This window comes from Rana temporaria, chromosome 4 (genome assembly GCF_905171775.1).
Source record: "Rana temporaria chromosome 4, aRanTem1.1, whole genome shotgun sequence".
Taxonomy (NCBI): Eukaryota; Metazoa; Chordata; class Amphibia; order Anura; family Ranidae; genus Rana; species Rana temporaria.
In genome coordinates this window covers 26,690,537-26,706,182 of record NC_053492.1, presented here as the reverse complement: position 1 = coordinate 26,706,182, position 15,646 = coordinate 26,690,537, and the positions used below count along the sequence as shown (strand labels likewise).

At 45.4% G+C, this 15,646-nt stretch overlaps 1 protein-coding gene across 1 annotated transcript in view; it reads right to left on the bottom strand.

The window, feature by feature from the left end:
* Positions 1-15,646, bottom strand: part of LOC120936049 (L-gulonolactone oxidase-like) — a 176,829-nt gene that overhangs the window by 156,759 nt on the left and 4,424 nt on the right. The window contains exons 2-3 of the mRNA XM_040348147.1: positions 5,270-5,371; positions 1,438-1,563 (exon numbers count right to left, since the gene is read on the bottom strand). Coding sequence (XP_040204081.1) covers positions 1,438-1,563; positions 5,270-5,371 — 228 coding nt within the window. The remainder of the gene's footprint in view (positions 1-1,437; positions 1,564-5,269; positions 5,372-15,646) is intronic.

Genomic DNA, 15,646 nt, shown 5'->3' with positions numbered 1-15,646 from the left:
AAGCCATAAGAAGTCATGTTTGCAGTTTGTGGGAAGCCATGTGGGGGACACAGCAAATATGTGGGAGAAGGTGCTCTGGTCAGATAAGACACAAACTGAACTTTTTGCTATGTGTGGTGCAAAACTAACACTGCACATCACAGGGAAGCTGGTCAGAGTTGATGGGAAGATGGATGGAGCCAAACACAGGACAATCTTAGAAGAAAACCTTTTAGGCCTCGAACACACGATAGGATAGCCAGAGGACAACGGTCTGAAGGACCGTTGTCTTAGGTTAACCGATGAAGCTGACTGATGGTCCGTCGCGCCTACACACCATAGGTTTAATAACCGAGCGTGTCAGAACGCGGTGACGTAAAACACAACGACGTGCTGAAAAAAATGAAGTTCAATGCTTCCAAGCATGCGTCAACTTGATTCTGAGCATGCGTGGGTTTTTAACCGATGTTTTTGCATACTAACGATCGGTTTTGACCTATCGGTTAGGCGTCCATCGGTTCAATTTTAAAGCAAGTTCCTATTTTTTTAACCGAAGGTTAAATAACCTATGGGGCCCACACACGATCGGTTTTGACCGATGAAAACGGTCCTTCAGACCGTTGTCCTCTGGCTATCCTATCGTGTGTACGAGGCCTTAGAGTCTGCAAAAGACATGAGACTGGGATGGAGGTTCACCTTCCAGCAGGACAACGACCCTAAACATACAGCCAGAGCTACAATGGAATGGTTTAGATCAAAGCCTATTCATGTGTTAGAATGGCCCAGTCACAGTCCAGACCTAAATCCAATTGAGAATCTGTGGCAAGACTTGAAAATTGTTGTTCACAGACGCTCTTCATCCAATCAGACAGAAAGTGTAAAAAACAAATAAGCGAACACACACGTAAGTCCCGCCCACGTATGTAAACGTTGTTCAAACCACATATGTGAGGTATACATCTTGGGGGGGGGGGGGGGCGCAAATTGGCATGTTTGCCCTGGGCTCTAGATGAACTTGTCCCAGCACTGCTAATTTGTCTCCACTGAGATACTGGGACCCCTTTATTTCTTTGTACATTTTAATACAAAGGTGAACTAAATCTTAAAAAGAAAGGCTGTTGTTCACAGAGCTCAATAGCTAAGGCTCAAATTTACACACACATGGCTGAATGACTTCAGACAAGGGCATATGGAGATTCAATTAGACAGACAGTCTGGAAGCAAACAGCTCTGCCATGGGTGAAGCATGTTTGATAGAAGAGATACACGTGGGTAAACAGTACAATATTTTAACATTTGAGCCCAAGCATGCACTGTTGAAACTAAAAGACTCTTGTTTAATTTAGGTGAGCACAAAACGAGAAGTGACGTAATCTATAACTTGTTGGCCAGATTCCCTTACTCATACATCGGGGCTGTGACTACATTACAAAGGTTATATGTTGTAGAGGGCTTTACCTTCAAAACTTTCTTCATTTTATCCAGTCGGATCATGAAGTCGTCTGTACAGGCGATATCCGATGGAGAGTGTCCTCCGCCCACCACTTTCACTCTCTTACTCCTCTGCCTGGCAAGATCCAGAATCTGCAGGAAAAAGGTGAAATGTCACGGTTATATACTTCTGTAACGGTCACCACCGTTTACGACATTCCATCAACTACGACAGCTCATCTGACACACAGACAAACCAGCAGGCCTCCCATTTCCCAGAATAACGAGACTTGCTCCATGTTCTCTGGTTTCAAATGAAGACAACTTTAATGGTTTCTTCTCAGCTTATATACAGTACAAGGCATGGAAGTATTCAAAGGGACAATGAAATCTCCACCCCCCTAATCACACACTAAGGCTAATTACTAAACATTCCTTCATTAACAGCATAACAAACAAAACACCATCACACAATGATCTCCTTCCAATCCACATCCCCAGACAGACACTCTGTCTCCCACAAGTACATTCCACACATAAACAGTATTTAGCATACATAATTAGAGGCCTGGGAGCAGACCTGGATTAACACCTTTACACAAGGACAATGGAATGTCTTCCAGGCCCTGACTCAATTAGCATGTCACTAGTCAGGGCTAAGCATAGAAATGAGTCATAGAATATTCTTTGCAGGCATTAAGAAATATACTGTAAATCACTGTCCACGCCAAAACAATCCAACATGTGTACCCCATCTCCTGGCTCAATCTGTGCCCAAAAAGTGACTCTTGTTAGAACTTCCTTACCAGACTTCCCTTTCCTGCTCGTTGAAGTTGAGCTTTTCTCTAACAAAAGCAACCCTTTCCATATAAAGACATTTGTAAACTGCCAACAGCAATTTAAAGTAAGTTCGTTCTGCTGCCTCCATTTACCCGATCCTAGGCGGGTGCACTGGGTGCTCAGCACCCCGGCGCTGAAGAGGGGGGGGACTCCGAAGTGTCAGACTGCTCCCCTCCCTCCTCTCCTTGTGTCACACACAGAGCTGGTGGTAGTGTAAGGCAGCTGCTCAGTTCCCTTTTTAGGGCCAGAGGGCCCCTGATAACCTGGGAGCCTAGGTGTGCGCAGCCTTTGGCATTAGGGTGTGCACCCCAAAGCTCAAACACACTTTACCGATCACTCACGATGTTCATTCAGAAAGGGAAGGGGCTGGTAAATGGCCTATTTACTGGCCCCTTCTCCTACTCATCCTAAAACATCCACAGCAACAAGCGGTGGGAAAGGGGGGAAGCCGGCAGTGCTTTGGGGGGGGGGGGAATCTGTTCTGTACAGGGTGATTAGGGTGTGCCTGGGCTGGGTGGCAGAGTGGCAATTTTCCCCGCAGGCCGCCCTAACTAATGATCAATGTGGCCAGCGGCCGCTGCCCCATACCATTTTTTTCTTCTCTAAGAAGTCGGACACGGGGGAGGGGGCATGGCCGCAGCAGCCGGTCGCTGCTGCATTCTGGGAGTTGTATTCCACGCTGAAGCTCTTAGTGTTGAGAGCAGCGCAGAGATACTACAACTCCCGGAGTCTCACAGGCAGGGCACACCAGGGAGTCGGGACGCATGACTGGCTCAGGCTGCAGGGCCCCAGGAACAGGAGCCTCAACCCCCAAGAGGCCGTGGCATGCGAGGATGCTCAGCTGAGCTTCCAGGAGAGAGACCCTGACACCCCCAGCTGACCCCAACATTCTATCTCCCTTCCCCCATACACCCAGTTTACCCTGCCCCAGTGATCAGGCTGCATTGATAGGCACTGATAGGCTACATTAGAATAAAAAAACTTAGGGTGCTCAGAGGTGGGAAGATATCTCTTTAAAAATAAAAGGTAGGGAGGGATCTATGAAGAGTCACAATCCATTTCGGACCTCAGTTGAATGGGTTTCCATGTGCAGTTGTGAGTGCCTGTCAGTCACCATGAGGCCCTACAGGAGATCTCAAAGAGCCCCATTTTTTCATACGCCTTGCTTAGCCTATGTTAATACTTTGAAATCCGTAGCATGCGATTTCTGGGCCATTTACAGGCTTTACTTCTTTAGCTGGTCAAATAAAACCATTGAGGGGCTCCAGTTAGGTGCAGACCACGCTAGGATTTGTAATAACATAATTAACAGTGATTTACAAACTGCGGCCTAGGGGCCAGATGTAGCCCTTTGCTTGCCTTTATCTTGTACTTGGGTGACTATACCACCCACTGATACCAATGATGGGCCACTATTCCTCCCACTGACACCAATGATGTATCACTATTCCTTCCACTGACACCAATGATGTAGCGCTATTCCTTCCATTGATACCAATGATGGGGCACTATTTCTCCCACGGATACCAAAGCTGGGGCAATGATCCTTCTACTGTCACCAATGATGGGACACTATTCCTCCCACTGATACCAATGATGAGGCACAATTTATCACACTGATACCAATAATGGGGCACTATTTATCCCACTGATACCAATGATGGGACACTATTCCTCCCACTGACACCAATGATGTAGCACTATTCCTTCCACTGACACCAATGATTGGACACTATTCCTCCCACTGATACCAACGATGGGGCAATATTCCTTCTACTGTCACCAATGATGGGACACTATTCCTCTGACTGATACCAATGATGGGGCACTATTCCTCCCACTAATACCAATGATGGGGCACTATTTCTCTCACTGATACCAGTGGTGGGGCACTATTCCTTCCACTGATACCAATGATGGGACACTATTCATCCCACTGACACCAGTGATGGGACACTATTCCACCTACTGACACCTGTGACTGGGCATTATTCCTTTACCTTATACCAATGATGGTGCACTATTCCTCCCACTGATACCAATGATAGGGAAACAATTCCTTCCAGTGATAACAATGATGGGGCACTATTTCTCCAACTGACACCAATGATGGGGCACAATTCTGCCCACTGGCACCAAAGAGGGGGCACTATTCCTCCCACTGATACCAACGATGGGGCAATATTCCTTCTACTGTCACCAATGATGGGACACTATTCCTCCGACTGATACCAATGATGGGGCACAATTTATCCCACTGACACCAATGATGGGACACTATTCCTCCCACTAATACCAATGATGGGACACTATTTCTCTCACTGATACCAGTGGTGGGGCACTATTCCTTCCACTGATACCAATGATGGGACACTATTCATCCCACTGACACCAGTGATGGGACACTATTCCACCTACTGACACCTGTGACTGGGCATTATTCCTTTACCTTATACCAATGATGGTGCACTATTCCTCCCACTGATACCAATGATAGGGAAACAATTCCTTCCAGTGATAACAATGATGGGGCACTATTTCTCCAACTGACACCAATGATGGGGCACAATTCTGCCCACTGGCACCAAAGAGGGGGCACTTTTCCTCCCACTGACACCAACAATTGGGAATTATTCCTCCCACTGACACCAATGATGGGATACTATTCCTCCCATTGATAAATTGTTGTTGATCCCGGGGCATCACCAACAAGCCCCCCCTAAAGCTTGAAGGACAGTAAATTGACCCTTTGTTTGGAAAGTTTTGAGACCTCTGATTTACAAATTAGCACTACAATTGATACCACTAATGGACAGTAACTAGACATGAGCAAATTGGTTTCCCAGAAACCAGACGCATAATGAGGGGGTCCCAGTGAATATGAGTAGAGTGTACATTGGCTCAGCAAAGGCGGACAGAGGGAGGAGTCTAACTCCTCCTGGGATGTGCAAGAGGTCAAAACCAATGTGGACCCTTCACCAGTTGCCCAATGCTGATGGAGGTGCAATCCTCTCCTTACCTCTTTCACTTCCTCCGCACATGTTGGTTGGAAGTACAGCTCTGGGCTCGATCCGTAGGTCTCTGCCCAGTTCTGGAATTTGAATCCTGCTCGTCCAGCCACCTGGAGGAGAAAAAAAACGGGAGATTGACAACCCACATTTTACCAAAATATTCAAGGAAATCCAATATTGCAGTGATGATAGCAAGGTGAACCCCAGTGTGTGGTGATAAACAACTTTGAGCTGGAGACCACGCTGGACTCCATAGGGAGTAAGGAAGGAATCACTTCAAATGGGTTGACCCCCCAACTGTGTGGGGTGATGAGGGACCCTGTTAGGGGGTTTGGGATGTTACCTTTCTGCTATGACTGATCCATTGTTTCAGTAAAAAGTGCTTAAAGGGGTTGTAAAGGTACAATTTTTACCTTAGTGCAGTACTCCTTCACTTACCGTATTTAATCGGCGTATAACGCGCACTTTTTCCCCCCTAAAATCAGGGGAAAATCGTGGGTGCGCATTATACGCCGATCCCCGCTGTCTCTGAGCGCTGCCGACAATGACCAAGCTGAGTGTACTGCGCACTCGGCTAGGCTCGGCCACGCTCGGCTCCGCCCGCAGGACCGCGAGAGAAGCCGACATAGACCGAGCCGAGTGTACTGCGCACTCGGCTAGGCTCGGCCACGCTTGGCTCCGCCCGCAGGACCGCAAGAGAAGCCGCCATAGACCTAGCCGAGTGTACTGCGCACTCGGCTAGGCTCAGCCACGCTCGGCTCCGCCCGCAGGACCGCGAGAGAAGCCAACGTAGAATGAGCCAAGCCGAGTGTACTGCGCACTCGGCTAGGCTCTGCCACGCTCGGCTCCGCCCGCAGGACACAGGAAATCCGGCAAGACAGCAGATGGCCCCCTTTCAAAGCCGCAGATGGACACCCACAAGGCTGGATGGGCCGCAGAAGGACGCCGGACAAGGCCGCCGATGGACGCCGAGCAAGACAGCAGACGGACACCGAAAAATGTACGTTTTTTTTTTCCATAAACTTCCCTTCTAAGTTTGGGGTGCGCGTTATACGCCGGAGCGCGGTATACGCAGATAAATACGGTACCTCATCCTTCCATTTTGCTTTTAAATGTCCTTATTTCTTCTGAGAAATCCTCACTTCCTGTTCTTCTGTCTGTAACTCCACACAGTAATGCAAGGCTTTCTCCCTGGTGTGGAGTGTAATGCTCGCCCACTAACACACAGCTCCTTTCTCTATCTGCAACGTAGAGAGCGTCCTGACTCTCCTGTAGTCCAAGGGAGGGGGTGAGCACGACACTCCAGACCAGGGAGAAAGCCTTGCATTACTGTGTGGAGTTACAGACAGAAGAACAGGAAGTGAGGATTTCTCAGAAGAAATAAGGACATTTAAATGCAAAATGGAAGGATGAGGTAAGTGAAGGAGGACTGCACTAAGGTAAAGGAAGCTATTTAGGGGAAAAAAATCATTAAAAAAAATAAGCAATAAGCATATATTGATTGGTTTTTGCAAAAGTTATAGCGTTTACAAAATAGGGGATAGTTTTATGGCATTTTTATTAATATATATTTTTTATTAGTAGTGGTGGCGATTTTTGTCGTGACTGCGACATTATGGCGGACACTTTTGACACCATTTTGGGTCATTTATACAGCGATCCGATCAGTGCTATAAAAAATGCACTGATTACTGTGTAAATGACACTGGCAGGGAAGGTGTTAAACACTAGGGGGCGATGAAGGGGTTACATGTGTCCTAGGGAGTGATTTTTTTTTTTTTTTTTTTTTTACAATCAAAGTTCATTAACGTAAAAGTTGCAAAATACAGGGAGTGATTCTAACTGTGTGTGTGGGGGGGGGGGTGGGGGGGGCTACAAGTGACACGACACTGATCACTGCTCCCGATGACAGGGAGCAGTAGATCACCGTCATGTTGCTAGGCAGAACAGGGAAATGCCTTGTTTACATGGGCATCTCCCTGTTCTGCAGCTTTGTGACACGATCGCGGGACGAATGATTTTTCAAAAATTTGCTTAAGGATTAGCTAAAGTAAAAAAAGGCAAGGAGTTATTAAAGGTAATGAAGGCTAATAAGTATTAATTAGGGGGTTAAAAAATATTTAACCATTTTTGTAATTAGTGTCAAAAATTTGCCTTTTTTTTTTTGTGGAGACATAACAGGAAGTGAGAGGAAATCTTTAGTAAGTAAAGCGTCTTTATTGGATCTCTCCTTAAAATGACTTCTGTTCCAGACAGCAAAATTAACTACAGTACTTGATGAGAAGTTACATTTTAATTTTTTTTTTTTTTTTATTTAAATGATATATCAACTATAATCTGCTATGATGAATATTCAATATATATATATATATATATATATATATATATATATATATATATATATATATATATATATATATATATATATATATATATATATATATATATATATATATATATATTTATATTTATAGCAGATTATAGTTGATATATCACTTAAAAAATAAAAATATTTTTTAATGATATATCAGCTATAATCTGCTATAAGTGTATATATATATATATATATATATATATATATATATATATTTAATAAAAAAATATATATATATATATATATATATATATACACACACACACACACACACACACATATATATATATACACAGTATATATATGTGTGTGTGTGTATATATATATATATATATATATATATATATATATATATATATATATACATATATATATATATATATATATATATATATGTATGTATATGTATATGTATATATATATATATATATATATATATATATATATATATATATATATATATATATTTTCTTTTTCTTTTTTTTTTCACTTTCCAAGTTTTGCCCTTTTTTCCAGATCACAGAAAAAGCTAGGCATCTACTTGTAACATCTGCAGCTAATTACAGTTTTTACATTATTTCTGTCAATGATTACTGTATCAAACTGTTACAATGATCATATAAAAGTTGCAGTAATCATCATGTGGTCGTATTTAGCCGTTTAACCCTTTCACAGAATATAAAAATAAATAAATAAATGTTTGCACGCATGTAAAAATGTACATTTTAGGGCTGAAGATTATTTAAACTCCCCCGCCAAAGCATGATATACACTATATTGTCAAAAGTATTTGGACACCTGTCTTTACACGCACATGAACTTTAATGGCATCCCACTCTTATAGGTAGATTCAGGTACAATGACCTAACTTTGCGGCGGCGTAGCTTAAGGAATTTAAGCTACGCCGCCGTAAGTTAGCGAGGCAAGTACATGATTCTCAATGTACTTGCCTGCTAATATACAGTGGCGTATCTTAAAGCGAGCGGGCGTAAGGGCGCCAAATTCAAATGGGTTGGAGGGGGGCGTGTTGTATGGTAATGAGGCTTGACCTCACGTTTTTGACGTTTTTTTTTGTCACTGCGCATGCGCCGGGCGACTATATTTCCCAGTGTGCATTGCGGTTACGTACACCGCTAGGGCCTATTGATTTCGACGTGGACGTAAACGACGTAAATCCCGATTCGCGGACGACTTACGCAAACGACATTAAAATTTTGAATCTCGCGGCGGGAACGGCGGCCATACTTTAACATTGTTATTCCACCTAATAGATGGAATAACTTTAGGCCTGCTAATGCCTCACGGAAACGGCGTAAATCGATTGCGGCGGCCGGGCGTACGTTCGTGAATTGGCGTACAAACTCATTTACATAATCTACGCCGACCGCAATGGAAGCGCCACCTAGCGGCCATCAGAATTGTAATCTAAGATACGACGGCCCATCTTAGATATGTTTAAGCGTAACTCTGTTTGAGCATACACTTAAACATAAGTCGGCGTAGATTCTGAGTTAGGTCGGCTTATCTACTGATAAGCCGGCCTAACTCTTACTGAATCTACCTATTAGTATGTAGGGTTCAATATTGAGTTGGCTCACCCTTAGCAGCTATAAAAGATTCAACGAGGAAGCCTGGCTCGCCGTCTCCGCTCTAATTCATCTCAAAGGTGTTCTATCGGGTTGAGGTTAAGACTCTATGCAGGCCAGTCAAGTTCCTCTACCCAGAACTCGCTCATCCGTGTCTTTATGGACCTTGCTTTGTGCAATGGTGTGCAGTCATGGTGGAACAGGAAGGGGCCATCCCCAAACTGTTCCCACAAATTTGGGAGCATGAAATTATCCAAAATGTCTTGGTATGCTGACGCCTTAAGAGTTCCATTCACTGGAACTAAGGGGCCAAGCCCAACCCCTGAAAAACAACCCCCCACCATAATCCCTTCATTGCTGTCATTGGAAGGAATTGTGTCCCATCATTGGTGTTATTGGAAGGAATTGTGTCCCATCATTGGTGTCATTGGGCCCCATTGCTGGTGTCATTGGGAGAAATTGTGCACCGTCATTGGGAGAAATTGTGCACCGTCATTGGGAGAAATTGTGCCCCGTCATTGGTGTCATTTGGAGGTATTGTGTCCCATCTTAGATGTCATTAGGATACATGGGGGGTTATTTACGAAAGGCAAATTCACTTTGCACTACAAGTGACACTTGAAATTGCACTAAAAGTGCACTTGGAAGTGCAGTCGCTGTAGATCCGAGGGGGAACATGCAAGAAAAAAAACAGCATTTTAGCTTGCACATGATTGGATAATAAAATCAGCAGAGCTTCCCCTCATTTCAGATCTACCCCTCATCAGATTTACAGCGACTGCACTTCCAAGTGCACTCTCAGTGCAATTTCAAGTGCACTTTGCACTTGTAGTTTGCACCTGTAGTGCAAAGTGGATTTGCCTTTCGTAAAATAACCCCCACTGTGTCCCATTTTTGGTGTTTTTGGGAAAAATTGTACCCCATCATTGGTGTCATTCATTGGTGTCAGTGGGGGGGGGGGGGGTTGTGCGCCTTCATTGTTGTCATTGGGGGGAATTATGCCCCATTTTTTGGTTACAGTGGATGAAATAGTGCCTCAAGGGCTGGATAAAAGCAAGCAAAGGGCCACAGTTTGGAGACCACTGTCCTAGATGGACGGGGAGGGATGGGTGTCAATGGTTGTAAGGGTGCAGGCGGCAGCTGAAACAAGTATGCAGATTCATATTTTGACTTCACTCTGACTTTCCTTGACTTTCTTGCCCCTATATTTCCCTAATGACACAACAGACTACGGTTCCAGTAGAGGACATTCCAAAGCATCAGACGCAGCATAGCATTCGGATACATGTTAGAAGACTTATAACCACCACAAAGCCATGGCGACTCAACATCTCCACCTAGTGGCAGAGTTTGGAAGTGGCAGTAAGCATTAGCGGTTGAGTCTTATGATTTATAGTCTGATGAAGGATGCGCTGGGTTTAATTATGTTAAGTGCCTTTTCTCGTAAAAGAAATACTTCACAATCAGTGGTATTAAAGCTCTACTAGCAATATCTCTGTGACAGGTCTGGAGATTAACAAGCGATGCGGAATCACAATGCCAATCACGTATTATTGTAAAATCAATGGCTGGTTGAATACCTACCCACCACAACTCATAACTAATAACGGCGAATGCCGTCTCTGTTCTGGTGCAAATAAATAATACATCTGAAAGGGGGGGCTCTGCGTGAAAAATAACAATCTCGCAGCGTAATCTTTATCAGAGCCGTCCGGCCGGTGGCCCGCGGTGCCTTCTGATGCCGTCCCAGCTACCGCCTATGCATCCACTGACACCAATGAAGGGGATTAATATTGCAGCCACTGACACCAATGAAGGGGTTAATTTTTGCATCCACTGACACCAATGAAAGGGGTTATTATTGCATCCACTGACACCAATGAAGGGGTTATTATTGCATCCACTGACACCAATGAAGGGGGTTATTATTGCATCCACTGACACCAATGAAGGGGGCTAATTATTGCATCCACTGACACCAATGAAGGGGTTATTATTGCATCCACTGACACCAATGAATGGGGTTATTATTGCATCCACTGACACCAATGAAGGGGGTTATTATTGCATTCACCTGACACCAATGAAGGGGTTATTATTGCATCCACTGACACCAATGAAGAAGGTTATTGCTGCTGGTGGCCCCAGTGTAGGGGGGTTATTATTCCTGAATGTGACACCAATAAAGGGGTATTATTACTGCTGTTACTGAGAACAATGAAGGAGGCATGGGCGTCCGCTCCATAGGGCAAGGGGGGGCAATTGACCCCCCCTGGAAAATCAAGAAGGTGTTGAAGAGTCTTGCGGCTGTGGGCTGTCTGAGCAGTCCCGGGCCGGATGTCACACAGACACAGTGAGCAGAGTGAAGCCACCTCCCCCTCCAGTGGTTATGTGTACACAGGGGAACCTGCTGTGCCCATGCCGTGCTGATGGCTGATATGAGGTACTGAATGGGATGGGGGGTCCGTCTGTGCTGAAGGGGGTGTTTGTGCTGAATGGGGGTCCATCTGTGCTGAAGGGGTGGTCTGTGCTTAATGGGGGTCCATCTGTGCTGAAGGGGGGGTCCATCTGTGCTGAATGGAGGGGTCTGTGCTGAAGGGGGGGTCTGTGCTGAAGGGGGGTCCATCTGTGCTGAAGGGGGGTCTGACACCAATAAATGGGGTTATTATTGCATCCACTGACACCAATGAAGGGGGTTATTATTGCATCCACTGACACCAATGAAGGGGGTTATTATTGCATCCACTGACACCAATGAAGGGGGTTATTATTGCATCCACTGACACCAATAAATGGGGTTATTATTGCATCCACTGACACCAACGAAGGGGGTTATTATTGCATCCACTGACACCAATGAAGGGGGTTATTATTGCATCCACTGACACCAATGAAGGGGGTTATTATTGCATCTACTGACACCAATGAAGGGGTTATTATTGCATCCACTAACACCAATGAAGGGGGTTATTATTGCATCCACTAACACCAATGAAGGGGGTTATTATTGTGTTCACTGACACCAATGAAGGGGTTATTATTGCATCCACTAACACCAATGAAGGGGTTATTATTGCATCCACTGACACCAATGAAGGGGTTAATTATTGCATCCACTTACACCAATGAAGGGGGTTATTATTGCATCCACTGACACCAATGAAGGGGGTTATTATTGCATCCACTGATACCAATGAAGGGGGTTATTATTGCATCCACTGACACCAATGAAGGGGGTTATTATTGCATCCACTGACACCAATGAAGGGGGTTATTATTGCATCCACTGACACCAATGAAGGGGGTTATTATTGCATCCACTGACACCAATGAAGGGGGTTATTATTGCAGCCACTGACACCAATGAAGGGGGTTATTATTGCATCCACTGACACCAATGAAGAAGGTTATTGCTGCTGCTGGCCCCAGTGTAGGGGGGTTATTGTTCCTGAATGTGACACCAATAAAGGGGTTTTATTACTGCTGTTACTGAGAACAATGAAGGAGGCATGGGCGTCCGCTCCATAGGGCAAGGGGGGGCAATTGACCCCCCCTGGAAAATCGAGAAGGTGTTGAAGAGTCTCGCGGCTGTGGGCTGTCTGAGCAGTCTCGGGCCGGATGTCACACAGACACAGCGAGCAGAGTGAAGCCACCTCCCCCTCCAGTGGTTATGTGTACACAGGGGAACCTGCTGTGCCCATGCCGTGCTGATGGCTGATCTGAGGTACTGAATGGAATGGGGAGTCCGTCTGTGCTGAAGGGGGTGTTTGTGCTGAATGGGGGTCCATCTGTGCTGAATGGGTGGTCTGTGCTTAATGGGGGGGCTGTGCTGAAGGGGGGGTCCATCTGTGCTGAATGGAGGGGTCTGTGCAGAATGGGGGGTCTGTGCTGAAGGGGGGTCCATCTGTGCTGAAGGGGGGTCTGTACATTTTCTAGGCTATATTCATATGGGCATGGAGTGAAGCTGAATTATCTCAAGAGCTATTTCACACTGCTAGCTGGCAGCGTTATCGGTTTTACCATCATTTTAGCTGCGCTATTTGGCCGACAGCAGGGTGCTTTTAACCCCTGCTAGCGTTTGAAGAAAGGGTTAAATGCGTATTGGCACTGTGCTGACAAGCCATTCACCTCTGCAGCTAGAGGTTCGGATCCCGGTCTCGGCTTCATGTGAATTGAGTTTGGTGGTCTCAGCCCGGCTCCCGGTGGGTGTGCTATGCAAGGTAAGCCTGTGCTTAGTACGCCCACCCCCCTCCCACAAAAACCACCACACCTACACACGCACTCTAAATTGGGTTAACACACGCACTTTGACCACGCGGTCTCTAAAAGAGAGGCGAAGGACTAACGGGGCTGGTTGAGCGGGCTAGATCCTCTCACTCCCTTATAGGGAGTCCCTCTGCCCCGTTGGGCTTCAAAGCAGAGCAGGTAGGGCGGGCTGTGTGGGAGGACCCCCTCACACACCCGCCATTGCCACCCGGGGCATGGAGAAAGATGGCAGATTGCCTCTGGGGGAGGCCTGCCTACTCCCAACTCCTGCAGTCCGGCTCCTCTTTCGAGTTCACGCACAAAATACATTTAAAAAAAAAAAAATGCGTATTGCCGCTGTGGAAGCATCCCCTAGAAAAAATTTCAGCGGACGCCCATGGAAGGAGGTTAACATTGCTGCCACTGACACCAGTGCTGCTCTCCTCGAATGATCAGACTTATCATGACACCCCCGGATAGCCATTCACTGGGGAGATCAGCATGCTGCTGTTTCTCCTCCCTTACCTCTTCAAGATCCGTATACAGCTGAGAATAGACGGAATGTGATAACTTATAAAAAAAGGGGGGAAGAAAGGATCTATACACAAATGTTTTGTCTTTCATTGCTATCTTAAACTGAACATTTTTTTTTTACAAGGTGAGGGTTCACATCACATATACTTTAAATTGAAGATACAGCCTGCCCTGGCAGATTGATATAGAAGATGGTGCCAGAATTTTTGTTTACAAAAAAAGGTACAAAATAAAGTTACATCTCAATAATAGCAATATACCAAAGAAGTACATAAAATAGGGTGACCAGACATCCCCAGTTTCAGGAGACAGTCCCCTGATTGAGGACACTGTCCCCGGACCAAGTCTGTCCCTGGTTTTGTCCCCGGATTGGATTTAATAGGGGGCAGGGGCAATTTCAAAGACAGTCAGTGCAGAATTAAAATAAAAAAAATGTAATTACACACCCCCGCTACGCCGTGCCTACTAGCATAGGGGGGTTGTATTTTTCCCATTATCTGTGCCCCTTCTTCAGCTTCGCTCGCATGTTCTTCTGCCTTGGATCAAATCCTGGCCAGCCACCTGCCTATCTCCTTGCCTTCCCTGGTGGAGTGATCTTCCTCCACTCCCCATCCAGTAGTAGCCGGGGCCCGAAGAGTAAAGCCTCGTACACACGATCAGTCCATCTGATGAGAATGGTCTGAAGGACCGTTGTCATAGGTTAACCGATGAAGCTGACTTATGGTCCGTCACGCCCACACAACATCGGTTAAAAAAACGATCGTGTCAGAACGCGGACACGTAAACCACGTACGACGGCACTATAAAGGGGAAGTTCAAATCCAATGGCGCCACCCTTGGGGCTGCTTTCGCTGATTTTGTGTAAAAGACGATTCAAGCTTTTCTGTCTGTTACAGCGTGATGAATGTGCCATCTCCAAAAAGAACAATAGTTTTACAAGAACAAGCGCTCCCGTCCCCTCATTTAGTCTGAGCATGCGTGGATTTTTAACCGATGGTCGTGCGTACTAACGATCGGTTATGACCTATCGGTTAGGCGTCCATTGATTAAATTTTAAAGCAAGTTCCTATTTTTTTAACCGAAGGTTAAATAACCTATGGGGCCCACACGCGATCGGTTTTGACCGATGAAAACAGTCCTTCAGACCGTTGTCCTCTGACTATCCTATCGTGTGTACGAGGTCTTAGACTTGAGAGGCTGTGAGGCTGGCAGCGGCGGCGATGGGCAGAGTGTCGCTGATTGCCGCCATTACTAGTAAAAAAAAAAAAATATGTCCCCGGATTTCATTTTAAAAATCTGGTCACCTTAACATAAAATGGTAGTGGTGACAGTAACACAACATTGGGACCTGAGCAAAAAGGGATAGCCATCACTATCTATAAAAGATGACATTATTGAAATTAATAACACAAAAAATATAGTTGTCCATGATCTAGAAAAAAACATCAGCATGTTTAAACCAAGGATCCCATTTAGTGTTATAGAAATGCACAGAGTTGTATAAATAGCCAGATTCAGGTAGGGGCGCGCATCTTTAAGGCGGCGTAGCGTATCGTATTTACGCTACGCCGCGTTAAGTCAGAGAGGCAAGTACTGTATTCACAAAGTACTTGCCTCCTAACTTAGGGCGGCGTAGCGTAAATGGG